At 41.2% G+C, this 26,461-nt stretch overlaps 1 protein-coding gene across 1 annotated transcript in view; it reads right to left on the reverse strand.

The window, feature by feature from the left end:
- Positions 1-595: 595 nt before the first annotated feature.
- Positions 596-26,461, reverse strand: part of apc2 (APC regulator of WNT signaling pathway 2) — a 31,155-nt gene continuing 5,289 nt past the window's right edge. The window contains exons 2-15 of the mRNA XM_018745957.2: positions 18,487-18,645; positions 16,195-16,285; positions 15,662-15,968; positions 15,236-15,344; positions 14,808-14,921; positions 14,462-14,557; positions 11,384-11,476; positions 10,873-11,260; positions 10,667-10,765; positions 9,698-9,837; positions 9,422-9,499; positions 9,069-9,185; positions 8,365-8,579; positions 596-7,868 (exon numbers count right to left, since the gene is read on the reverse strand). Coding sequence (XP_018601473.1) covers positions 2,165-7,868; positions 8,365-8,579; positions 9,069-9,185; positions 9,422-9,499; positions 9,698-9,837; positions 10,667-10,765; positions 10,873-11,260; positions 11,384-11,476; positions 14,462-14,557; positions 14,808-14,921; positions 15,236-15,344; positions 15,662-15,968; positions 16,195-16,285; positions 18,487-18,627 — 7,692 coding nt within the window. The 5' untranslated portion in view covers positions 18,628-18,645 and the 3' untranslated portion in view covers positions 596-2,164. The remainder of the gene's footprint in view (positions 7,869-8,364; positions 8,580-9,068; positions 9,186-9,421; positions 9,500-9,697; positions 9,838-10,666; positions 10,766-10,872; positions 11,261-11,383; positions 11,477-14,461; positions 14,558-14,807; positions 14,922-15,235; positions 15,345-15,661; positions 15,969-16,194; positions 16,286-18,486; positions 18,646-26,461) is intronic.

Consider the following 26,461-nt stretch of genomic DNA (forward strand, 5'->3'; position numbering starts at 1 on the left):
GCTATGGCATCTACACTTACCAAATTATAGTTAAGATCTTTATTATTAGTTGCATGCTGGCTTGGCATCTCACTTTGATATAATATGGAAAAACTGATATTTACGATTACGGTTGTGGTCAGCATTTATTCAAGTAGCGTTTTTTTATAAGTGAGTTTTTGAATGTCCTGGAGGATTGACATTAATGGCTTTCAATAATACAAATATCATTGATATGTTAGGATACACACACACACACACATTTTCAGAACCGCATGTCCCATACGGGGTCGTGGGGAACCGGAGCCTAACCTGGTAACACAGGGCATGAAGCCGGAGGGGGAGGGGACACACCCAGGACGGGACGCCAGTCCGTCGCAAGGCACCCCAAGCAGGACTCGAACCCCAGACCCACTGGAGAGCAGGACTATGGTCCAACCCACTGCGCCACCGCACCCCCTATGCTAGGATATGTAGATGAATATAACATACAAAATACTGTATAGCATTCTGCTTATTTCTTATTTTACTGTTTTTACAAAGAAGCTGTAGTAAAAACATCCTTGATAAAGTCAATAAACCACTTTCACTGTTTAATTCAAATTTTTATTGGTGGATATTTTTCAATAGTCAGTACATCTGCTGCTATCTGTCAGTGTTCTCACACCATTCTTTCCTCTTTTATTCCAGATATGAGTATGGTTAATGAAACCAACCAAGTATGCTCATATTATTTTACTCCATGCCTCAATGTGTTTTCAATCTCCTAGCATGTAGGCTTCAGTCTGATTAACACTATATAGAATAGAATTGGTATAGTCTATTCTCTGCATAGCATGTAGAGCTTACTTTCTGAAATTCATTTGTAAGTACAGGTTTTATTACAAAACAATAGACAATGTATGGGAACAGAGGCATCTGCTGCAAACAGTTGCGTGGCACCATTTACAAAACTTAAGGAACCTAAAACTAGCATTGCAACAGATTATATTGACATTTAAGTCAAAGTTATTGTTTCTTTTCTTAAGAAAAACTTTCATTTCCTCTTCCTGTCATACAAAACTGCTTCAAACAATGCATTTTTGAGTGTGAGCAACAATGAACATTTCTAGTTAAATCCTGTAAGAAGCACCCAGTATATGCTGCTCCTTTTTGTCTTGCAGAGTTCCTTCTTCCTAATCACTTTTGAGCATCCAGTTCTAGAGTCAAACACAATAACAGTAAACATACAATAAGCAGAAATATTTACAGCTATCCAGTTGGTTTTAATAGTCCTTAAACCTGTTCTGTAGAGTCAAAAACAGTTTCTCTTGTTTTTTCTTCTTATTTGACAGCTTATAGATGTTATGAATCTTCTCTTTTTATTTTCAAGAATGACACAGAGAAGATTCCAGTCCAACATCATCTGTGGAATTGAACACGTTTAATAGTGGTGAAAATTAATCATGCAGTCAAAAGTGACATGTAATATAGTTGTTGCTCACTGGGAAGCTTGACATGTACTTTATCTGCCAATGTTAACAGAAGTACTACTTCTAAACAACAAGGATCACAGAGAAATCCAGGAAAAAGCTGGCTGAAAAGTGAAGGCTGATAGTGTTCTTTTTTTTAGTCTGAAGTCTTAAAGGCAAAGCTTTAACATGATTTGTGATGAGATTTTCCAAGTACATTAGATCTGACCCTCATGGTTTCTTTGGGTCTTTTCTAACGGTTTAACAGTCTTTTTCAGTTTTTTTACAGTAACCATTACACATCTGAATAAATAATAGACCAATCTTCTCTTGGGTTCTGGCTAAATGTTTTGCATATTGGTGGGTGTGCCATAAACATTTTCTTCCACCAAAGTGATAGGCTGAATATTTGTTTTAACAGGCAACAGGCAATGATATATGTACAAATTCAAAAATTAAAATTAAAAAAGGAACTGTAACCAATCAGAGACATCTTAAGTTGCTGATCTCTTGTTCATGTAATTTCCCTTTCCAATGCACAAATTCAAGATGTAAGAAGGTTTTGTATGTCCTTCTTATGAATAAACTATTCCTGATGCAAGAGAACCTGGGAAAGGTTACATTACAGAGGAAAAATTAAAACACTTTACTAATATCAAAAGAACACCTGAGTGTTTGGATTTGAGGAGCAAAGGAGCAAATCAACAGATTTCTATTAATCAACTATTCATTCTTTACTGAGCCTCAACCTTTTCTGCTGACTTTTCATTGAGTGTTGGCTCTTGTGTTAGTGCATCTTGCAGGCCAGTGGCTATAGGGCTGGGAACATAGTTGAAAGGGGTTACTCTCACAGCCTTGCTTGGAGAGCTATGACGGAAGTGCCCAACACCCCCATTGTGCCCTTCCACTGGCTGAGAGGCTGAAGTGGAGGCACTGTTGTGGCTCTTAAAGGATCCATCTGAATCACCATCTTGAATGTGAATGCTGTTCCCAGATGCTTTACTCATCTTTCTCATCAGAACTGCCTTTGCTGCCTCTTCAGAGATGACTGGAGCCTTCTCAATAGTTGGAGATGTGCTTGAGTTTGTCTTTTTAGTAGAGAAATCCTCCGTCTGAACAATAGCATCACTTGTTTTCCTTGATGGCAGTGAAATAGTAGGAAGTTTCCCTGGCATCATCCTTTTATGCCCATCAGGAGAAGGCACCAGGGGTAGAGCATTGGATGGCAAAGTGCTCTTCAAAATGTGAGGGACATCCTCATCGCGAATCCTCCTCCAGGTAACTTTACCATTGGCAGATGATCCTGGTTGCTGCCGCTGAACCAGCTCTGTATTTTTCTCACTCTTTGCTCGTCCACTTGAGTCAGAAGATGAAGAACGAATGGAGGACCGACTGGTTACCCGATTAAGAATATTTATACTAGGTGATGAAGCATGTCTTTTGAAAGTGTCTCTGTTTCCTTGCAAATTCCCTGAGGTAGTCCTCTGAGGTATCCTGCAGGGGCTCTCCGAACTGGTCCTTCTAGCAGGTCGTTTCATAGACAGGTCTCGCTCACTAGAGCTGGCTCTGGAAAGAGTAACACTCTGCTTTAGAAGTCCCTGCCCTTGTCCTTGTGTCCTTCCTTGCATTTGTCTCTGGCCTACCGCTACAGCTTTCAACTCTTGGCAACGTGAAGAACAAAGAAATACAGCTGGGGCACCAGGTCGTGTTCTTCGTGGAGATGCACACTGAGAGGTAGGCACAGACCACGAAGATGAAACCTCACGTCTCAACATACTAGGTGATTCTTTAATGAAAGTTAACTGTCTCAAGAAGCCATTACGGTCAGACTCACTGCTACTTGAATGAGCTGAAGTCATGCGGACAAAATCAAGGCGGTTGGTAGGTAGGTTTCTTTTTCCTGACAACTGGTTATTTTGTCTGTTGACACCAGAGGACTGGTTAGTGACTAAAGGTGATATAGTTCTCGAAGGTATGGATTGCCTTGCTGGATTCTGCATGAAGGGAATTCTCACAGGTGACTTTTGAGTTTTTTTGGGAGTCTGTGAATTTGTATTTATGGGTTTTTGATTTGTGAAGTTCCCCTTTTTATCAGACTGGTTGTTTGTTGGGTGTGCATCTTTCTTTAGAGTTTGCTTACTAGTTTGTGAAGGGGATATCAATTTCTTCTGAGACTGTTTTGATGGGGTAGAGTTCTGAGATGATCCTGAAGATGTACTCTTTGGTATTCTGGCTGGTGGTGTTGAGCTTCTTTTAGGCAAAAACAGTTCAGTTGAATCATTAGGCCTTCCTAGTCTGTGTAGGCTTCTAGACCTCTGTTGGGCTAGGTTTGGATTCTTCACTTGAGTTTCAGTCTTGGGAGAAACTTTCTTTGTAGGTGGTCTTTGTGAAAGGCTTGTCTCCTTCTTCGGCATGTAGATCACAGTTCTACCTCTAAAAACCACAGGCAAATTTGGAACTGGCTTTCGTTGCGCAAAATCAAGCTGTTTCCTTGAATTTCTGTTCTCTGATACTTTGCTTCCCTTGTTTATGTTGTCTTTGACATTTTTCTTTTCATCATTCTTTTCTTTTCTGGGTTGAAGACTCGATCCCGTTGAAACACCAGACATAAACGAAAAAACAGACTCAGACTCAGATGAAGGTTCCTGGGACTTAGATGCAGCTTGCAACCTTGTAACAACAGAATTGGCTCCCTCTTGTATTGCCCTCCATTCAACACTATTAAGATCTGAGTCTTTATCAGAGGCCATTTCATCACTGTCAAGGTCTTTTTCTGATGCCCAGCCTTCCCTAGCCTTATTGCTCTTGAGTTTCTGTCCCCTCTCTGTTTTCTTTTTTCTTGTAGAAAGTTTTCTCCTTTTCTGCGGCATAGCAGAAGTTATACATTTTTGGAGAAGATCATCCTCTGAATTCAGGCTAACTGAACTTGAGTCATTCTCATCATACTGAGAGCAATCATTTAGAGACTTTGTTGGTTCATAACTTTGACTGGAAGTAATATGGTTCCTGTTTTTGGCCCATGCTTGCTGGTTTTTTCCCTGGTATTCTTCAAGGTCTGCATCACTTAAAGAGCTAAGGGATGAACTGAGAGAATAGCACGGTGGTGTCTCATCAACAATTAAATTATGCTTAACCTTATTAACACCTTTGTGCCTTGTTTGGGTGTTAGCTCCCCGGTCCACATTATTCAAATTTTGACTCAGTATATTCCTGCTACCATCTTTTATTTGTTTTCTGCTAATGTTTGTGATCTTCTCTTTCTCCATCTTGTTTACATGGTCATCACAGAAGCAGTACATGGCTTCTTCAGTGAGGGCTCGTTGACTCATTGACTGGCAAGATGTGTTGTTTCCACCAAGACCTCTGTGCAGCACACTTTTATTTGGGTAACTATCAATATTTTGCTTTCTTGTGGATAAGTCTAATTGTGGTACATTCCATGACTTATTCTCTTCCTGCTTTCTTATTTGATTTTTGGGTGATACATCTATGTTTCTGTACTGAACCATTTTAGCTGCCAGGTCTTTATTTTGCATAAGAATTTTTTGTGTAGGAACAACTTGCTTAAAGCTTCTGTTCATCTGACTACCAGCAGTATTTTGGGGGTGTGTAACTATTCTAGTGGGCTTCTGGAATCGTGAAAAATTCCGAAGCTCTTCAATTCTCTTTGCCTCCAGATCCATCAGTTCTTGTTTATCTGTAGCTCTAGACCGCCAGTCCTTTGAGCCTTTCTCCTTTACTGGATACTGGAGCGTTTCATCACTTAAAGATGTAGTGCTTGAAAAGTTTACCGGGGTACCTTCAGCTGAGTCAGTAAAAGATGAATCATCATGATATATATCCTTTTCTGGAATTCCAGCCTTTCCTACAGAACACTTTTGACTGGTATGATTAGGAAGTACTATGTAACGAGGCAATTGTAAAGACTTTCGAGCTTGGGAGTTCAGAACTTGAGAAGAAAGTGTAGATATAAGTGAGCTTCTGACTTTAAATTTGGAGGGCATTGCTGAGTTGATGCACTCTTTGAGAATTTCAATGTCATCATCAGAGTTACCTTCACTGTATCTCTCTGTTTGGTCAATAAATGAGGAATGCTTATCGGCTACTTCATCTCTTTCTTCATGCATCACAGTAAAGGTTGGGTTGTTATCTTTCTGATGAAGCAGAGGCATAAGCTTGAGCTCAACATCCTTCTGAATGTAATGTTCATGAAGTGGCAAAGCGCTCAAACTAGAGGCACATGAAAAGTTCTCTGTGGGCTTTTCTACTGTAAAATATATCATGGTATCCAGATCTGGAGGTAGGTTAAATCGCTCCTTAAAATCAGCAATCTCCATGAACTTCCGCAAGTTGCTTTCCCATTGTCCAGCACCTCCTCCAATCTGTGTTTCTTGTCCACTTGTGTCAACACAGCAGGGAGTTTTACTACGACTTGGAGGCATAGTTTGTCCTGGGCTGTCAGGAAGATCACTTGGGCTGATGGTTCCACTGATCATTTCGCTGCAAGGGTCACTTTGTATGGAGCTAGCTATTGAGGGGGACTCAAAGCTACCAAGTGAGCTTACTGAGCTGCAACGGCTCATCACAAGTGGAGTCTCATGAATGTAGTTCTCTGATGAGCTTGATGGGGTCCTGTCTTCATGTCTGCCTGGTGAGACTCCTCTGAGAAACACCTTCTCTCGTTTAGTAGAACAGGGAATCTCAATGGGCTCAGAGGTTGGACTGCCGCTTGCAAATGTTTTAGTATCTGTAACCAGAAGCTGGTTATCAGTGAGATCTTCCAAGAGGTCATCATCCTCTTTACTAGCTAGGTCACCTCCATCTACTTCAATGATTTCAAGAGACGAATCACTTTCCAGTTCATTTTCACTTTGGCTCTGACCATCTAGAGCTCCATCACCTGAAGACAATGAAGACAGAGAACTACAGCGAGAAAAGCAGATTGGCGTGTTCTCTACTGAATACCTCTGCAGAGTCTCCATCTGTCCCAAAGTTGGACTTCGTGCAGAACTCATTGGTGAAAACTTGCTAATACTCCCACCAGTCATTACTCCAGGAACCCAAGCCTGTCTTCTCATTGCTTGAGCTGCCTGCACATTTATAGTGTTCTTAGCTACACCAAACTTTGCAACACTCTGTATTAATGGAACATGCTGATAGGAAGGGGACAACTTGATTGTAGACACGTTAGCTTCTGATGAGACTTTAGTTGAATCAGTAGCAGGTGTTGGTGGTGGTGGCTCTTGACCCTTCTCTGTGCCTATGCTACTTAGCTCTTGAGTTTTTATCTCCTTGATGTCTTCTGAATCTCTTTCTGGCAGCTCTTTCTGGCTTGTTTCATTATGCACACGATAAGACTCATTATTAAGATATTCTTGATGGGCCACCTTAAGATCTAATTTATTAGGGCGCCTTTGCACCATTGTTGATCGTGCAGATGGTCGTATCTGGTCTTTACCACCACAATAGCTGTCACTGGTGCTGCCACTGTTCAGGCTGTCCGTGGACAGACTTGTGTAAGCTGTTTTGAGGCGTAATAGAGCATGGGCTCTACTCAGCCTCTCTCTGTGTGCAAAGCTGCTGGTGTCAGATAGGCGACAGGGGGAACATGACTTGGCCCGAGCTTCATGAAGCTCATCTGAACCATACTGCCAGTCAACAAAATGGTCTTCTGAGCTCAAGCTGAAACTGTCCTCTGAGGATGTGTGCATGGTAATGTCTTCCACCAACTTGTCAATTTTAGCAACTGTTTTGGTGATCTTTTTGGCCAAATTCTCTGCTGCAACAGACACATCATTTTCAGGGGATGTAGCCCTTTTGTTATTCTCTGCCTCTGCCTCTGTGTCTCGCTGAGGTTCACAGTCCTTCTTTCGAGGCTGACCTTGGAGGACATTTGAGCTGTTCAGGAACATGGACAGCATTGAGAAGCTACCTGTGTCTAGACTACTGGAGACATTTGGGGCCTCATCATCATCAAAGCAACCAGAGTCAGAGGCATAATCTTTTGCTAGGCTTTCAATATGCCGCAGTGGCTTGTTGATGCTTGGATGCTTAGGGCTTTGTTTTTCAATTGAATCAAAAGTTTCTGCCAAATGTTTTGCATCCAACTCAGCTTCCAAGGCTTTTTGCTTTCTCATATACAGGGATGGCATACAGGATCCTGGAGATACAACAGCAGCGTCCTTGTATTTTAGAGGGCGATTGGTGAGGAGGTTTCGAAGAGCTGCAGCACTCCCCATAGCTATCATCTTGTGCTTGGAATGGATGAGATTGCGCAACATGCTGACAGCTCCCAAGTCCCAGAGGAGTTCCTGGTCTTTAGGGCTCCGAGCTGACAGGTTCCAGAGTGTCCCACAGGCATTGCTCACAATAGTTAGACTGTGAGACCTCAAATGTTGCAGTAAGGTTTGTAAGCAGTTGTGGTCTCTCAGGATTTGCCTGTTTAAAAAATAATGAGAGAAAGTCTTAAGAACAAACGTGGAAAATTGGATTTGGTGTACATTAAAACAGCATGTAGGTGTACTTTGCTGCTTAGGTATGTCAAGAAAATTTTAATTTTTTTTTTACTTGTTTAATGTTCTTAATGTAATTGCCCTAAAATATATTGTCCAAAAACATATATTTGACATAAAATATATGGTCCTCAAAACAAACCAGATCAGAACTCAGTAATCTTATTAATGAAAATAATCTAAACTAGTGTGATATATAGTTTTTGTAAATTTACGAGCATGTTTACAAATGCTTGCAAATTTACAGTTTATGCTTTAATTCTCTCAAACATAAATCCCGTAAGGTATCTTTGCAGTTGATATTTTTTTCAATTTTGATCACAATTTCACCAGCGCTAACTTGCCTTTGACAATTAGTCTATGCATTTACATAATAGCATTCATTCACAAACTTGCAAAAAATATGAAATGTTAGGAATTACCTGTAGTCCTCCCGGGTGGCAATGAGACTGGACACATTCCGCAGAATACCACCACCACTCTCAATGATTGCCAGTGAGTTTGTCTGACATTTATAAGTGAGTGTGCTCACCAGGAAGCCAAGAGCTCCATCCACAGAGCAGATGGCCACCTTATTCTCAGTGCTGTGTGCTGACAAGTTCCATAAGGCGCTCAGTACACTCTTCAGAGTGGACTCCTGTATTGTAAGGGGCAAATTGTCAGAGCCTGGATATGTAGCACTGATAAACTACAGATTGCTGAAAAAAATTTAATTCTCCATTATACTCAAAAATCTGACACACACACACACACACACACACACACACACACACACACACACACACACACATTTTCAGAACCGCTTGTCCCATACGGGGTCACGGGGAACCGGAGCCTACCCGGCAACACAGGGCGTAAGGCCGGAGGGGGAGGGGACACACCCAGGACGGGACGCCAGTCCGCCGCAAGGCACCCCAAGCGGGACTCGAACCCCAGACCCACCGGAGAGCAGGACTGCGGCCCAACCCACTGCGCCACCGCGCCCCCCCTCCAAAAATCTGACAGCCACATGTAATTCATATAACCTGTGTTTTGCTATTTTTTTGCATAAGACCAGTTACAGCTATGTGGTATTTTGTTGCATTAACAATGATCACAACATAGTACTAACATAGCTGTATTTTACCTTTGTAGCTTGAAGTGCACAGTTTATTAGTGCAGACACACTGCCTACTTCTCTCAGTGTTTTCTTGCTGTTTATATCAGCTCGCCAAGAAAGATTTCTCAAAATACTGGATACTACCTGAAAAAGGATGTTACAGACAGATTACATGCTATTTATTCTACTAATATAGATGTACATCATTCAAAATTGCTTTGTTAAAGACTTTACAAAGAAACTTAAAACATTTGTCTTTTTGTAGTATGGTATGTGCTGCTCATGCTTTTGTAAAGGTTAAAATTAATCTTTAAAAATACTGTTTTTTTTCTGCCAAGCAAATTGTAGCAGTAGTGAAAATATTAATGGAAGATGTCGACCTGATGCAGTTCTTCACTATCAGATGCAAGTTGTGATACAATTGCCTGCAGGCAGCTTTTTTTGGAGCAAAGAGTGGCCTGAAATACAAGAGAAAAACAGATTTTGATTTGCAAATGCTGTCCAGACTCACATCAAGTAACTTCATACATCAATTAAGTTAACATGATGTGTCACAACAAATTTGTGTAACAGTATCAATGCAACATTAATTTGTTTCCAAAAATATTTATTTGATAATGCTTTTTTCACAGATTTTCCATAGGATTCAGTTCTACCTTGTTGACCACATCTCCAAATGTGAGGTTTGTGAGAGCCATGCCAGCATATCGCCGGAGAGCCAGGTTCAAGGGGTCGTTCGACATGGCATATAGCTCTTGGTCCAGCTGCAGCAACTCGGCCACTGCTTGCAAACCACCTGACGAAAAAGAGCAGACAATGTGTGTGTCATCACAGCTCTACACAGTGTGTTTAGGTGAGCAATGGTTTTGCATTGTTTAAGACATCACACATTGCTGATTTTAAGCCACAGTAAGCAAACCAGTTAAGGTTTCTATTTTACACACACATTTCAGAACCGCTTGTCCCGTACGGGGTCGCGGGGAACCGGAGCCTAACCCAGCAACTCAGGGCATAGGGCTGGAGGGGGAGGGGACACACCCAGGACGGGACGCCAGTCCGTCGCAAGGCACCCCAAGCGGGATTCGAACCCCAGACCCACTGGAGAGCAGGACTGTGGTCCAACCCACTGCGCCACTGCGCCACCGCACCCCCTATGGTTTCTATTTTAGATTTTTGTAATTTAATAATGTATATATACTTGAAGATATTTTAATAATTGGCACGTCTATTTTGGATTGATGGGGGTGTGGTGGAGTGGCGAGCTTGGCCGGGTCCCGCTCTCCAGTGGGTCTGGAGTTCGAGTCCCGCTTGGGGTGCCTTGCAATGGACTGGCATCCTGTCCTGGGTGCGTCCCCTCAACCTCCAGCCCTGCACCTTGTTGCCGGGTGAGGCTCCAGTTTGCCGCGACCCCGCTCGGGACAAGCGGTTTCTGACTGTGTGTGTGTGTTTGTTTGTGTGCATATGTATTTTGGCTTGTTTTCATTCCTCAGAGACAGCGTTATTTGCCCGTTTAACTACTAAAACTGTAATATAAAGCCATAAACTCCTTTGTCAATAATTGTCATGCTGTGTTTTAAGTAATAACAAGTGGCATGGTTGACACAGTTACTGGAGTCAGCACTCACCAAGTTCATTCATGGCCCGTCGGTATTCCTCCTCAAAGGAGAGCTTCATGATGGCACACATGGCTTGGCATATCTGAGGCTCCACTGGTTCTGGAATGTCTGAGAAATTTCAGCAGAAAAAATACTGAACTGGAGGAAGCTGCCGAAAATTCAGTGATCCAACAAGAAAAACACCCTTATTCCTGCCTCCCAAATCCCAGTTTTACCTGCAGGTTTTATCCCCCCTGGGGAAGGAGTACAGACGTGGGTTTCAATCCAGTCCCAGCCACTCTCACAGTGTGAGCGGATCTGCTCCAGCACGTGCAGCACCCTCATCTCTCGCCGCGCCTGCCCCTCATCTGGTTGGGAGTACACAATGTTGTGGAGGGCAGCACTAGCACGGGACCGGGCCTCTCGGCTGCAGCCCCCAGTTCCAGGCAACTCCCCAGGGCCGCCTAGCCCATCATGCAAGATCTGCACCAATAGGGGGACACAGCCTGACTTGCGCATGGCAATACAGCTGTCCTGGGAGCTGGACATTGCCAGCAGAGTGCGGGACATCTCCTCCCTGTCTCTTGTAGCAAGCATAGAAAGCAGCCAGAACACCATCTCCACCTATGGTGTCCAGAAGAAAAGTAATATGATTAGAAGAAACATGAAGTAAGATTGTATAACACATCTTTGGTGCTATTAAAATTAGATAAGTATATGCATTATTCAGTGTCCTTCTGCTCTTACTTTGCTTCCAGCTTCTCCAGATACCTCCAAACCAGAGTTGTTACAGAGGTTTTCAGGTTCAGCTGGCATCGCTGGCTTGTCACTGGCATTTGTCTGAAAATCAATTTTAATGTTGTTAAACATGGACATATAACTTTGATTTCGAACTTTCCCTGGTTCGTCTTCAAATGGGAAAAAATCAAAAACTATTAGTTTATAAGAAATGTCACAGTTGTTTGTAGTTTTAGATGCTTGAAAGTCATTCAGCATAAAAAGTCAGTAAGATATTATAAACCAATGTGCAAGTTAATTATTTTGAACCATGGTTCACATTAGCTTCAACAGTCAGAACTTCAAGAATTTAGCATTCGTGTAAATAATGGCTATTTACAAGACTATTTGCTTTTTAAAAGTTGTTTTCACTGGTTTGAATGAATATTGTCATGTTTATGACTTCTTTGTCTAAATTTTTATTATCTGCTGTTTAGGTTGTGGTTTGGATTACATAGTTAACATTTAAAAATTGCTGTGGTTGGATAATGTAGGCATTATCAGAAGATAGTGGGTGTTCTTTTTTCCTATAATTTTGTGTGTCATTATTTTAACAACAAAACAGTTTTAAATTATTGTCCTTCTTCATCCAATATCGACATTTACATATATTTTAAATATATGCAATCACTTAAGGAAATGCAAAACTTTGCAACAATGAGGACATTTTGAGCCCTTAATTGTAGCGTTGAAGACTTTTTTATTATAATTAAATCATATCAAATTTTTTTCTCACACGTTAACATACTGGAGTAACTTGAACAGAAGACACAATCAAAGCGGACAGGAAATTATGGTATCTGTATAGGAGAGGATCTATAAACAAGACTGTCAGATAAGTGGATAGGAAAAATTTTTTGCAGGTATTCTAATTTTAGCAGTTGACTCCATCTCTTTGTCAGCGTAAGAAGCATAAACACAGGCCCATCATACAGTACAGTAAGTCTATACCTTGGGAAATCTCCTGTTTCATCTCCATAGCAACCAGAAGAACTGCAGCTGCGATGTGAGCATGTCATAAATTTCTCAGACAAAAGGGCATTCTACAGACACCAGCAGAGGCCTGTCTCAGCATCGCTATGCAGCAAAAAAGTAGGACTTGTGGACAAGATTCCGACATATTCAGTGCTCTTTCCAGGAATGTATAAAAATCACCGTTTTATGTCGCAATCCACGACTCTACTGAACATCTTCTTCATAACTTGTCCTCCAGTTTTATTGTATTTCAAACTAACATACAATATGAAGATACACAGTAACACTAAAACCTTGTATTCCACCTTAAAATTGATCAGAAGCACAAAAGACCCAAAGCAAAACAATTCTATACCTATATGATTACTGTTTATATTTGACTGTTAAATTTTCAGGCACACCGGACAAAAACACAACTGCATAAATAATATAATGCCCAGTTTTTTGCTAATTCGAGCCCACTATTTTTCTGAGGCCAGCAGTTATGCAAGCAGTACGAGGCCTGCTCAGGTGCCATTTCTTCGTTCTGCTTCCGTGCCCAGCGCAGCCATCTCTGCAATCCACACAGCCAGTCAGAGAGAAGCTGTGCAGAGGCATAACCTAGTTTCTGCATAGCAACATGCAGCGATGAGTCTGCACACAGCAGCAAGGGAGCAGCACACAGCCAGCCAGGGGTGGGGCACAGAGGCGTGGCAGCACTGCTTTGGAAGGCTACTGCAGATTTTAAACCGGAATAATTATGGATGCCCATTTGCCAGCTCACAGACACACGGATGAAGCTGAGTGCATTGTGTAACAACGAGCCTGGAAAGGATCCAGTTTTTTTCATACTAGACATGTTGAACACAGCACTGCCACTATAGAAAACATATTTTCAATCTATACAATGTCAATTGTAAATGTAAATGTAAATTGGGCATTTACGGTTATTTTCTTGATCTTTGACATTCGATAAATATTAAGAGCTAATTCTAACCCTGTATAGCTTACAGTTTTCCAGTCAATCATAAATTTAAACAGAAATTATAACAAGCAAGTCTGTTTGGGTTCCCTGGTCTCAGTAAATAAGGGACATGTATTTTACGATATATAACGAGTATATTATTAAAATGATATTATCAGATCAGCCATGCTCTGGACTTTATATAAAACACCAGCGGGAGCAGGAGGGCCTCAGTAATTTAGAGCATCTGAAAAACGTTTAGTGCTTCTCTGGCACGAAGAAGTAGGGAAGAAAGAAATAAAGGAAGTCATAAATGTCAGCCTAGGCTAAGAAGGTACAAAACAACAATACAGGTATATACGGAATCAGTCTATAACTGACATTCTATAATAAAAACAGCTGTCTTCCCCATATACCTAATCCTTGTAAAAACATAAGTAATTTCTTAAAATTTGTTACTGTCAATATCATAGTATAATGTCACACACACAAACAATGTCTATAAGCGTTTGTCCCCGAGCGGGGTCACAGCGAACCGGAGCCTAACCCGGCAACACAGGGTGCAAGGCTGGGGAGGGGGGGAGACACCCAGGACGGGATGCCAGTCCATCGCAAGGCACCCCAAGCAGGACTCGAGCCCCAGGCCCACCTGAGAGCAGGACCCGGTCAATATATATAATTATATATTATCCCATTGTCTAATATATATATATATATATATATACACACACACACACACACACACACACACACACACACACACATTTTCTGAACCGCTTGTCCCATACGGGGTTGCGGGGAACCGGAGCCTACCCGGCAACTCAGGGCGTAAGGCCGGAGGGGGAGGGGACACACCCAGGACGGGACGCCAGTCCGTCGCAAGGCACCCCAAGCGGGACTCGAACCCCAGACCCACTGGAGAGCAGGACCCGGTCCAACCCACTGCGCCCCCTATATATATATATATTATATATAACATATTATATATAATAATATAATGACAATAACTATTCTTAAAAAAATACATTTGAAACATTAGTCTCTTTGTCATTACCCATTCACACAAGTCTATACTGCACCTAAGCCATCATCCTCTCCCATTGTGAAAGCTCAAGTGCCCCCTGTCTCACCTGACTGTCTGTTGGGGGGCTTTTCTCCTGGGAGCCCCGGGCTTCCTTTGCCTCCTGTAGCTCCTTCTCCAACTGCTCAAGGCGGGCCACTCGGATCTTTGGTGAGCAGAACAAGGAATGAGCAACTTGGTTATGCAGAATGGAGTTTAGGATACATAATGCCTCAAATAAAGCTTTTTCAACGAACTGTAAACTGTCCATTTTCCCTGATGTCCCAACAGTTCATTGGATCTTATTTTGATCAAACTTCTTGACTTAAAAATAATCTTTGGATTATTTATAGTAGCTGGTGATATTTAAATTTACCTGGAAATCCAGGTGTTCAGAACAAGAGGCTCATAATTACCTGTGTTCTCTGTACCATTTCATCGCAGGTCCCAAAACGTTCCTCCATGACGGAGCGCAACTGCTGGGCTTCAAACTCCAGCTGCTGTCGAATCAAGTCCATCTGCATTGAAAACTGCAGAACGACAGCCAGCAAGGGGTCAGAATACAAAAAGCACTACAGTTAATCGACTTCAAATCATTAACAAGGCCAGGAATCTTTGATTCCTTCAATTACACCACATCAGTTCCCAACAAGGCACTGGTTGGTAGCTCACAAAGGTCCAGTTATGTAAATGACCGGAGTTGAAGAGTCATAGTTTGCATCCACTCTTAACAAAACAGCTGCTTAAAATTGTGCTGACGTTTAGCTGTGGTTTCCAGAACAGGAGTGGAGTGTGTCCAGGTTTAGCAGATTGCTCCTCGAGAGTACTTGAAAGCTTTACTCACAGTGTCGATGCGTGGGAGTTCAGCCAGCCTTTGTGACAGTCCCTGCAGCTGGGAGTAGTACCAACGACGCTCACGTTCCTCTTTCTCAATCTCACTTAGAAGCATGGCCCTGAAACACAGGTCAACACTTCACATACTGTATGTCCACCTATTTGTTTATTTGTCTTTGTAAGCACGGCCAAAGGTGGCACAGCAGCACAGCGAGTAGCGTTGCTGCCTCGTGCCACCTGGGTGGTACGAGAGTACATGGGTTTGATCCCTGCTCAGTCTATGTGGAGTTTGCATGTTCTCCTTGTGTCTGTGGGTTTCCTCTGGGTGCTCTGGTTTCCTCACACATTCCAAAGACATGCTGTTCAGGATCACCCATAGTGCGTGAGTGACAGAGAGTGTGCTCCACTGATGTATGGATGAGTGACTTTTTCTCACCTCTCCTTACAGAGGTCTTCCAGGTGCTGGGCAGTTATCCGGCCCTCTCCATTTGGGCCACCTTTGGGCTGAGCTGCCTCCAGGAGGTGCGGAGTGCCGGGGTGCAAGGCTGTTCCTTCCCCTGAGAGGATGGGACCTTGACGGCTGGCTGTGTATATAGGACTCCTGGCTCTCAGTACACCAGAGGGGTGGAGTGGCAGTTTGTCCTCCCCCTCTGAAGCCTGGGGAGCCAGGCTCTCTGAGAACACTCGCAGATTGTGTGGCTGGTACTTGAGCTCATAGTAGTTGGTCAAATCCATGTGCAACTCTAAAAAATATTGAAAAAGTTTACCTTGAGAAGATATTTTAGAATATCTGAAATCTCTGGAATACTGGAACCATCCTGATTTGATTTGCATGATATAGAACTCCAGAAGAAATAATCAAAGGGACAGACATGGGAAATGAAATGAAATAAGAGTTTGACCTCTGCTGAAATAAACAAGCCATAAATGGGGTGCTGTCTTCTCATTGCGTATGCGCTGCTAACATACCTTTGAGCTGGTCCAGTACGTCAGTTCTCCCTGACGAGGCCAAAGTGCAAGCCTCCTGCTCCAGCTTGCTTTGCAGCTGCTTGAGTACTTCCTAGAAGCACGGCAAACACCGAAACACTTCCAGTACAGAATGTCACTTTATACAATAAAAAATAGAACAAATCAAATTGGCTCCACAGTTAATTTCCATTTTGGCAGAAGTAAATTGTATAATCAAGGCTATTTGCTAAAAAGATCATGTGGACAGGGATGAAGTTGGATCTGTAGTTGTACTGCACTAAAAAAATTATATACAGTTACCCTTCAGACTGGTGTTCTTAGGATTACTGAAAAAAAACCTCTTCATGGGGACATTTTTATCATGTCAGGAACGTGTTAGAGATTACTCGCTTGTAACTGCACCTGTCTCCACGCTGAAGTTTAAAAACTACAACATTACACTAACTGCAAAATCAAGAATTAATACTCCGCTGTCATATCAGATGGAAGCCATTGCTGCTGTTGATCCATTCTAAATCTTTCTTCATTGCTTCCCTCCTAAATGTTATTTTTCAGTTAAAAGATGATAGCCACAAGTTAACTTTTTTTGAAACTAGGTATCTACCACCTCTTCAGAGAGATGTTCACACACACATTTTCAGAGCTGCTTGTCCCATACGGGGTGGCGGGGAACCACAGCCTACCCTGTAACACAGGGAGTAAGGCTGGAGGGGGAGGGGACACACCCAGGATGGGACGCCAGTCCATCACAAGGCACCCCCAGCGGGAATCAAACTCCCGACCCACCGGAGAGCAGGACTGTGGTCCAACCCACTGCGCCACCGCAGTTACCATTAATGTCATAAAATTATTTTTGAAAAGAGGATTTAAAAAAAAATCTTTTCCATGTGCCTAAACAGGATATTTTTGCCAATGAAATTAAATAGCTGAAAAGGTTAGTCTTAATATTAAAATTCTAAACTCTTTACAAAGTTAAATTCTTTTTCTTATTTCTTGTGCAAAAAACACTGTCAAGTTTAATGTAAAAAATGAAATGTCTAATGGAAAATGCTATTACAATGAAGAATTAATAGCAAATCATAAACATTGAAATTCTGTTCTGTAACATTAAATCTTTAAAATCATCTTTATAACATCACAAAGATGCTGAGACCTTCCATCACTTAAATACATGCATGCTTGTACATAATTTCGGTATTTACCACCCTGACTTCTTCTCATTTTATTGTTACAATGTGGAACAATGATTTAGTCAGTATTTTTGCCATTCATCAGCACAAAGAACTCTATAATATTAACATAAAAAATCCAGAGAATTAATTAAATTTTTTATTTTAAACAGAAAATAAAAAAGTGATCATGTCCAAGGGCGTTAACACTTTTTATCGGCATTATAGTACGGTTTTACCACACCTGCTGAAAACCCTCCTCTTTCTTGTTCTCTCTTCCCAGTTAGGCTCAGTAACACAAAAGATACCTGACATGATGGTACATAATGATTTAACAGACATTTGAGACCAAGTCTTTACAGGAAGTTATGGTTTGATTTCAGGACAATGACTCAATAACTCAGCAGTGAGATTTACTGGACTAAGGTTCAATAATATACATTAAAAATGCCTGTCTATGTTAACGGTCTTTGTCATCTAATAGTTTCTTTTGCTTTCCTTCCCCTCTGGGCTCATTACTAGTTAAAAGGCAGCAGAGAAGTGAAGCTTAAAGACTGCTCGCTTCAGAGCAGGCTCATGCTTACCCAAGTAGAGCAATAATGTTCACCAAAATACATTGCCATTTCCTATTATTTTCTGGAAAGTGTGTCATCAATGAACGCAACTGTGAAGTAGTCTACATTCAAAAAAAGGTGAGGACAGCTGAACTGCTATAAAGCTTGACCACGTTTCTCACATGAAAATAAAAAAGTGTTACTAAGGGATAATAGAGACAGCTGGGAGTGTAGTGGTTAAAGCTACTGCCTTTGGATCCAAAAATTACAGATTCAGTCCTTGTCTCTGGCTGTAGTACCCTTGAGCAAATTACTAACCCTAAATTGCTCCAGTAAAATTACCCAGCTACATAAATGGGTAAATAGTTATAAGTGTGTAACTGTAATAATTGCAACCTTAACATTGTAAGTTGCTTTGGAGAAAAGTACCAGCTAAATATGTAATAAATTAAGAATTTATTTTCAGTTCTATTCTTATACAACCAAAAATTACATGTGACCCAATAATATCTAAGCATAAGTGTCTGCCTTGGAGTCCGATCATTCTGATCATCGATCGAGTCTCTCACCTTCATGTCAGAGGTCTCATTCTCTAGCTTGGACAGGTGGTTGGAGTTATCCTCCAGCTCTCTGCGCAGGTGTGTATTCTCTTTCCTGAGAGCTTCCACCTGGCGCACCAGCTGATCGTAGGAAGCCACCGAGTTGGACATCTTCTCTCAGTCTAGTTCCTGGTAGCAGAAGGGAGGATAAGATGGATGAGAGAGAGGGACACGGTTGCTCAGAGTTGCGCTATTGAACAAATGCAGAGACAATAAAAAGTAACAAGAATTTCTTGTGTAAATATAAAAATCTAAACGTTAAAGTCTAAACAAATTGATATCTTGTGAGATGGCTAGAAGAACACAGGTTTGGTTCCTACACTTCTCATCAATGCATCCGAGCTATTCCAGCTATTCCATGTATTGGTCAAATTCCACAACCAGCACACCTCATTACAATGAACAAGAGAGTAATTCACCAAATCAGGTCTGCTAGTGGTGCCATTTAACAAAAAAAAATGAGTGCATTTGATTTTAACTACAAATACCTGGGTGCCTCATGCCAAATACTGGGGTGGCCAAAAATCTTAGTTCATAAAGAAAATTGAATTGCAGAACCTGAATACAGACAATCCAACGAACGACCCAAAATGCTGCCTGCATCTGATGAGAAGTGCTTAAATGTTACTTCCTTAAGGGGCAGAAGGAAATCCAGTAAATTGCTTGCGCATCATCTGGCAGAGTCATCCAGTGCCAAGTGTACACATTGACCATGCAAATAAGTCTTAAAATAAATGGTCCATATTGCAGCAGTTCACAAACACACCAGTATGTCAAACGAAGAATTGCAGAGAAATACAATGATGGCTGTCTGCAACTTTCAGTGAACCACGATGGTGATCCTGTCATGGTCTGTGGGATGCATTTCAGTCAACGGTGTGGCGGATTCAGTCAGAATCAATGGAATGATGACTGCTCAGAAATATAAACAGATTTTGATTCATCGTGCTCTACCTTCAGGAAAATGACCAACTGGAAAGAACAATCTTTCAACACAATAATGACCTCAAACACAATGGAAAAGCAATTAATACCTTCTTGGAGTGGGAGTCTGCAGATGGTCACAAACAGTACTGGAATGTCTACTTCAAAGTCCAAAACTCAACAAAACTGAATCTGTTGAATCAGGGAGCAGAAGCTTGGAAGAATTACGTTAGGGTAGCATGGTGGCACTGCAGTTGTTCCACTGATGTATGGATGAGTGACCCAGTGTAAGTAGTGTATCTAGCAGTGTAAGTCACCACAGTGAATAAGGTGTATAGGCTGATAACACTACATTATAAATCACTTTGGAGAAAAGCATCTGCTAAATGAAGTAATATAATTTACTACAGGACTAACTGGAAAATATCCTACCTCCTACCAAAGCAAACTGCAAAAGAAACTCTCCTCGCCTTTTGCGGCTATGGAAATAAAATTCACAAATTTAACTGATCATGCGAATGGTTTTTAAACTCATATTGTTGGGACTGAACACTTATCAAGCAAAACTGGACAAAGCGGATTATGCAAACCAGCGTAATCATATGAAGGCTGTGGGATTGCCTGAGAAGACTGATAGAAACACCTTTCTCAAACAATTTCTTACCAATAAACCACGTTCCTTGGTGGGACTGCTGGCCGATCTGATTCCTGACTTCACCTACCAATTCCACAACCATACTCCTGACCCAAAGACCTGTCCAAAGAGCATTCTGGTCCGATTTCTACAACTCTCTGACAAAGATGTTAAAAGAATGTCAGCAAAAAAAAAAAAAAAACGCAACAGTATCTTTAAAGATTCCCATCAGCAATTTTACCCTGATCTGGAAACTGATATCATGCAGAGAAAATTTTTTTGGATGGGTTCTCCGTCACAGACAGCACTTTGAGCACGGAAGATTTCGCCAGGATTTGTTTCCCCAGCCCCACTCAGGTGTCTGCACGAAAAGAAGACCCTCCAGCTTAATGACCTGCTGCTTGCCACGGCATTTCTGGTTAGTCTAAAAGCCTGAGACTGGTTCACTCAAGTATTTGACAGAAATCACTGTCTTTCTGTTCTTTCCTTATTGTCTCTATTCTGATTTTGGTTTCTTTTCTGATTTCCTGTTTTGTCTTGTTCTTTATACTGATTTGGGAGTGCAGTCTTTATATTTTACCTACGGTGGGCTCTTGTTGGAAATCTGTGTTCAGGGATGTTTAGTGTTAGGTGGCACATTAATTCCTGTCTAGCACCTGTAAATAAAGTGTTGGTTGACAGGTTCTCTGAGTTAGGCTGAGGTTGCTGATGTAATTTTTGCTCCTTCTATACAGCTTGCTTTTCGATTTCAGGTTTTGCCTTTCCCCATCTTCCCTGCTCTCTCTTTGTTGGTCTCTCTTTACCCCTCCCCCCCCCGTTTGAATAGTGCAGTTTTTGACCTTGTTTTATGTGTGTGGATTAACCCATAACGTATTGTTTCAGCTTTTAATGTTCCTGTGACCCAGTATTGGTGTTACAAATAAAATTTAAAACATAAAAACCCCGTTTGCACAGTACTGTAGCTCACCTAAAGTACGTATTTGTTTGAATGTATTTTTTCATTAAAAAGAAAGTAGAGCAAGGTGCACTACCTTTTTTCCACTGCACATTCTTTGTGCATAATATTGATGCCCTGGGCCCAAGCTGCAGATGGTCTGTAGAAAACCCAATCATCTGTCAAACCAGATTTATCTCTGCTTTCGTCAATGTTTTCGCTTGACCAAGCCTGAATTCGCTGTCTGTAGAGAAAATTCAATACAAGAAATGCATTTAAAAGATTTGGCTAAGGACCCGAAATAGGATAGGAAGTCAGTCAGTGTAGATACGTATTAAGTATATTGTACTCCGTTTGAGGTCTTTTGGCAATATAGCCCTTTTGTTTTTAGGGTCTTGATCAGCACTGCAGCAATTATTTATTTTTGCTTAGATAGATATGTTTTGTCTTTACAGTTATTAATGACTCATTTTAACATAGCGATGTCAAGTACAGGAAATTATGAATTATTGCTTCATTTAAACTCTAAATGAGGCAGGTTAATCTGTTTATAATCCCATACCAATCTAAGGATTTTCTTTTTACTAGAGTTAGAACACACACACACACACATTTTCAGAACCGCTTGTCCCATACGGGGTCACGGGGAACCGGAGCCTACCCGGCAACACGGGGCGTAAGGCTGGAGGGGGAGGGGACATACCCAGGACGGGACGCCAGTCCGTCACAAGGCACCCCAAGCGGGACTCGAACCCCAGACCCACCGGAGAGCAGGACTGCGGTCCAACCCACTGCGCCACCGCACCCCCCTGGATAAACATCAGTATTATTTTTAATCAGATAATTTTAGTAGGACCATTAAGACATATGCGCCTATGCATCCAAATAAAGAGATTCAGATTAACATTCAGATTTATCTTTTACTGTAAAAGATACAGTACATGTAATGTGATGGGAAGGAGGGCACTTTTACTATGATTTCATAAAATTATATAGCATACTGTGAGGATTACCTGAATATAAACATCCATCTGTCCTTCCACAGTCAATGACCAGTCCAGAGAGAGTTAGAACAAGTATACCAAAATGTTGCAAGTATGGATACATAATACAATGCAAGGGTAAACTGAAACAATACTTAGCACTGGTGGTCACGTAGCACTATATAAACAATTCCAAAAGGGTGGCTAGATATTTCAGAATTCATCTGAACCATCATTCAGCTCAAATGATTTCCAGTGGAATAAAGTCAGAAACCTTAGTTAACCACACACTTGCCAAGGGAGAGTCTGGTGTCATCTGTAGCAATAAAATACAAAGGAATTTCTAACCATAAGGGCAGGTGGAATATCATTTTAAATGAAATATTTCAGAATGTTTTTGTAAAAAATATTTATTTGAATTGAGCTGCTGATGTATCTTATACGGGTCAACCAATTAAATAACACACACACACACATTTTCAGAACCGCTTGTCCCATACGGGGTCGGGGGAACCGGAGCCTACCCGGCAACACAGGGCGTAAGGCCGGAGGGGGAGGGGACACACCCAGGACGGGACGCCAGTCCGTCGTAAGGCACCCCAAGCGGGACTTGAACCCCAGACCCACCGCAGAGCAGGACCTGGTCCAACCCACTACGCCACCGTGCCCCCCTAAATAACAACATAAGCCTAGTAAAAATAGGACAACAGAATTATAATATGATAAACATTACATTTACATTTATACATATTCAGTAAACATAACGCACAGCAATGGCCTGGCACACTCCATTTTCTTTGGTTGCAGACAATTGTCTTGGGAGCAGGTGAATAAAGGAACTTGCCCTATTTTCAGTTATGCATGCATTTATGCACACATAGAAACACGCTCAAAACTAATCTGTTAAAATCATAAATACATTATGTATCATACATCCCTATATCCTTACTGATGCAGAACCCTGAGAAAAATGACTCACTTCAGAGGACCTATATGCACTATGCGGAGGAGATGGGTCAGGCATTACAGGTGTGTTGCACTTTCTTACGTGAGCCAATCCAGCAACAGAGCAGCCCTGCAAAGGACTGAAAAGGGATATATGTGTAGACTAACTACTGCTGGTCCCTTGGAGAACCAGGGTAAAGCCAAGAGCTTCTAGCTCTGGGACTGTGTTGTGAGACAAAATGTTCTCCATAATTTCAGTAATTTCATGGATGTAAAAACCTGTCCTGCTTCAGGGAATTATGTATAGTCAAGCAGGGCCTCATGCAATTTTATTTGATTGAGATGTTTTCTTAATGTTTCTCTAAAGGTCAATCCAGAATGTACAGCTATGCTGTAATTAGCACTTTTGTTTCAGTTAATAAAATTTATATACATTTATTTTGTTTGTTAAGCGCACAGGCAGTGGCCAGTCCAACATACTGTACAATATAGTGTTTCCCATGTCAGGAGTAATTGCAGTCCACAAGCCTGATTAAACACCAACTTAAGTACAATAAATGGAACATGTTCAAAGCTATCAAAGACTGTGTTAAATGACCAAATTTGGCTTTGCTTTTCCTGAGGTTTTTATTTATGCAAGACATTGCATTCATAAAGAGAAACAAGGATTAACTTGTTTCTTTCATCAAAATACTGTACATAAAAAGTGCATTTCATTAAAGTGCAATGACAAAGCGACAGCTGTTGTGCAGAGTCGGTGATAACGAAGGAAAGAGAATCGGTAATGAGCATGTGTGATGGATGTCTGATGGGAATGCATAATGCCGGACGATCCCCGAGGATTCATCATCACAGCTGCTCTTCCTCATCTAATTTTGTTTATTCTGATCAAAAAGAATACATCTGCAACCAGTTTAGTACAGGCCAGTGTTAATGCATTCTCTCCTCTTACTAATTGGCCAGTAGTAATGCACTCGTTGCCATGACATAATTATGCTCGGTTTGGGATTTCAGTTTCTTGCCACCCCTTTTTTTGTTTCTCTATTCTCTTTTTTCTATCGAAACTGCTGCCAGAGATGCTGCAGTGATTCTTGGGTAAGCTGTTTTGAAATCTTTTCCTGGAGGAAACTAATTCAAATGTAGCCAAGGGAGTGTCAGTGGACTGCCAATGGGGCGCCGGAGTTCAAGGCAGTTACCGTGGCAACAAAAACCGATCCCCTTTCGCACTGTTAATGTGGAAGTACACTGACCACTTCCCCCCAAGACTTTCTTCCACAGCAATTGTGAATCTTACCCCTCTAAGTGAATGCTCATGGATCATTGCTTAAGGTACAGCTGACGAGAAATATGTCAAAGGCCAATGGCAATGTGCAGTTAGTGCTAGAATTAAACTGAAATAAAGAAACAGAATTAAACAGAATTAAAAGAATTAAACCCGCAGCAGGTTTGACCGAGTCCTACTCTCAGGTGGATCTGGGGTTCGAGTCCCACTTGGGGTGCCTTGCGATGGACTGGCATCCCGTCCTGGGTTTGTCCCCTCCCCCCACCAGCCTTATGCCCTGTGTTGCTGGGTTAGGCTCCAGCTTCCCATGACCCCACATGGGACAAGCGGTTTCAGACAGACAATGAGCTTTAAAGTATTCTTTGTGGGGACATCACAAGACGAACAAATATGGTCAGGAAACTTGGAGCTACATTTATAATTATGTGTTCATGTGAGAAGGTTTTGCTGCAAAAATCTTATGGAAGAACAAAATACACTACATGGCTAACAAATGTGTTAGACATACATTTACATCTGTTATTCTCTGTTTTTTGTTCATTGTTTATAAATGGCTAATGTCATTTCTGCTGTCATCTCCATATTCTGAGTTTTAATTCTTTTTTCTTTTCAGGAGAGGTCCTATGACACGCCTGCTTGTTATTTGACCACCTAGCACATTCTCTTTATACTTTTGTCATTTTAATCCAGCATATTCTTCCTTTGTGCAAATAAATGAAATGATATTTAAAAGGTTAAAAATAGTTACTCATGAGGCTCATCTCTATTATTAAGATACATTTTCAAGTTTAAGCTTGTTCTAGAGCAGCTTGTAATGGTTGGCAAATAAAATGTATGGAATTTACATTTGTTATTCTAAGATAATTTTGCTGATATCTAGATAGCTGGTGTACCATAAAAGTAAGATTATATGCTTCTATGATTGTCATGTAAATAAATCAGCATAAATCCAAATAAACAGATTATCTAATATAAAGGCATAAAGAATAGCACTAGGTTCACATCACAACCTTAAACATTTCCGTATGTGAGTGAAACAAACTTAAACACCTAGCAGGTACAGCACTGGGATGCCCATGCTATTACCTTGCGCTTGGGTCATAACACCGACTGTCATACTCTTACTGACCTCTGTTCTGCAAGGTCTTTAGCCAGGCGAGCACAAGCCCACCACACATCCACTGCATTCATTGATGCCATATTAAATCTCTGAGCCAAGAAAAACAAAGATGTTAACTGAGATCACAGTCACTGACAAATGACTCAGAACACCAGTGTTCAGAGGCGAAAGGAAAACAAAGAAACTAAAAGAATGGTGCCAAACAGATCTTTGAAAGTATGTCTACATTTATTCAATTCTCTGAGAACACTCTGTGGCTTTATGGGGAGCCTAAATAACCTCCTGCGTGGAGCAAAAATGCTGCTTTCTTGTACCTTAATTCTTATTAACTGAATTACAGTAATTTGCCTCCGCAGTTAAAGATCGTTCCAAAGCCAAATATTTGAAAAGAATAGCACCCTGAATGGTATTTTGGTCGGTTTAACACCCTTTTATGACACATATCTGTAAGAACGAAGATTTGGCTATGTAAATCTGATTCTGTATTTCAAAAAAGCGTCTTAGACACTGAGTCCTGAGCCAGAACAAAGGACACAGAGCAGTGTAGGATTTACCCTCTGCTGCTGCATTTTTTCCACATTCCCATTCAATCAAAGGCAGTCTGGTTACCATAGCAACACCATTTACCATCACTGAACGATGGGAGGTAGAGAATCCCACCAGAGAATATATATTTCTTGCACTAAAATGTAATAATACATTTTTAACATTTATGAGTTCTCCATGCTTAGGTGCCCAAGACTTTCTTGTGTAGTCAATGGGTACCAAGTTTAAGATTTGTGTTTTCTTTTCATTTAAAAGATCACAGGCTGACAGCCACATAAAAAGTGATTGGATTTCGTACAGGTAACAATTTCCTGAAAACTGACCACTTACACCATATTTTTTCATGTGATGTAAAATTTCTTTGGCATAGACAAGAGAAAACTTAAAAAAAAAAAAAAAAAAATCAAGCAACATTGTAACACTTTAGGTAAAGAAAAGGGACAGAACCTGAAAATGAACCAAAGTGACACTGTAATGTGTTCAGTGAGCTCTCTTCATGGGCCTCTACTTTGTTTACACTATATCAGAATGTGAATAATTATGTGGATTTTCTATAATTTTGTTCACAAACTGACCT

This window comes from Scleropages formosus, chromosome 9 (genome assembly GCF_900964775.1).
Source record: "Scleropages formosus chromosome 9, fSclFor1.1, whole genome shotgun sequence".
NCBI classification, from domain to species: Eukaryota; Metazoa; Chordata; class Actinopteri; order Osteoglossiformes; family Osteoglossidae; genus Scleropages; species Scleropages formosus.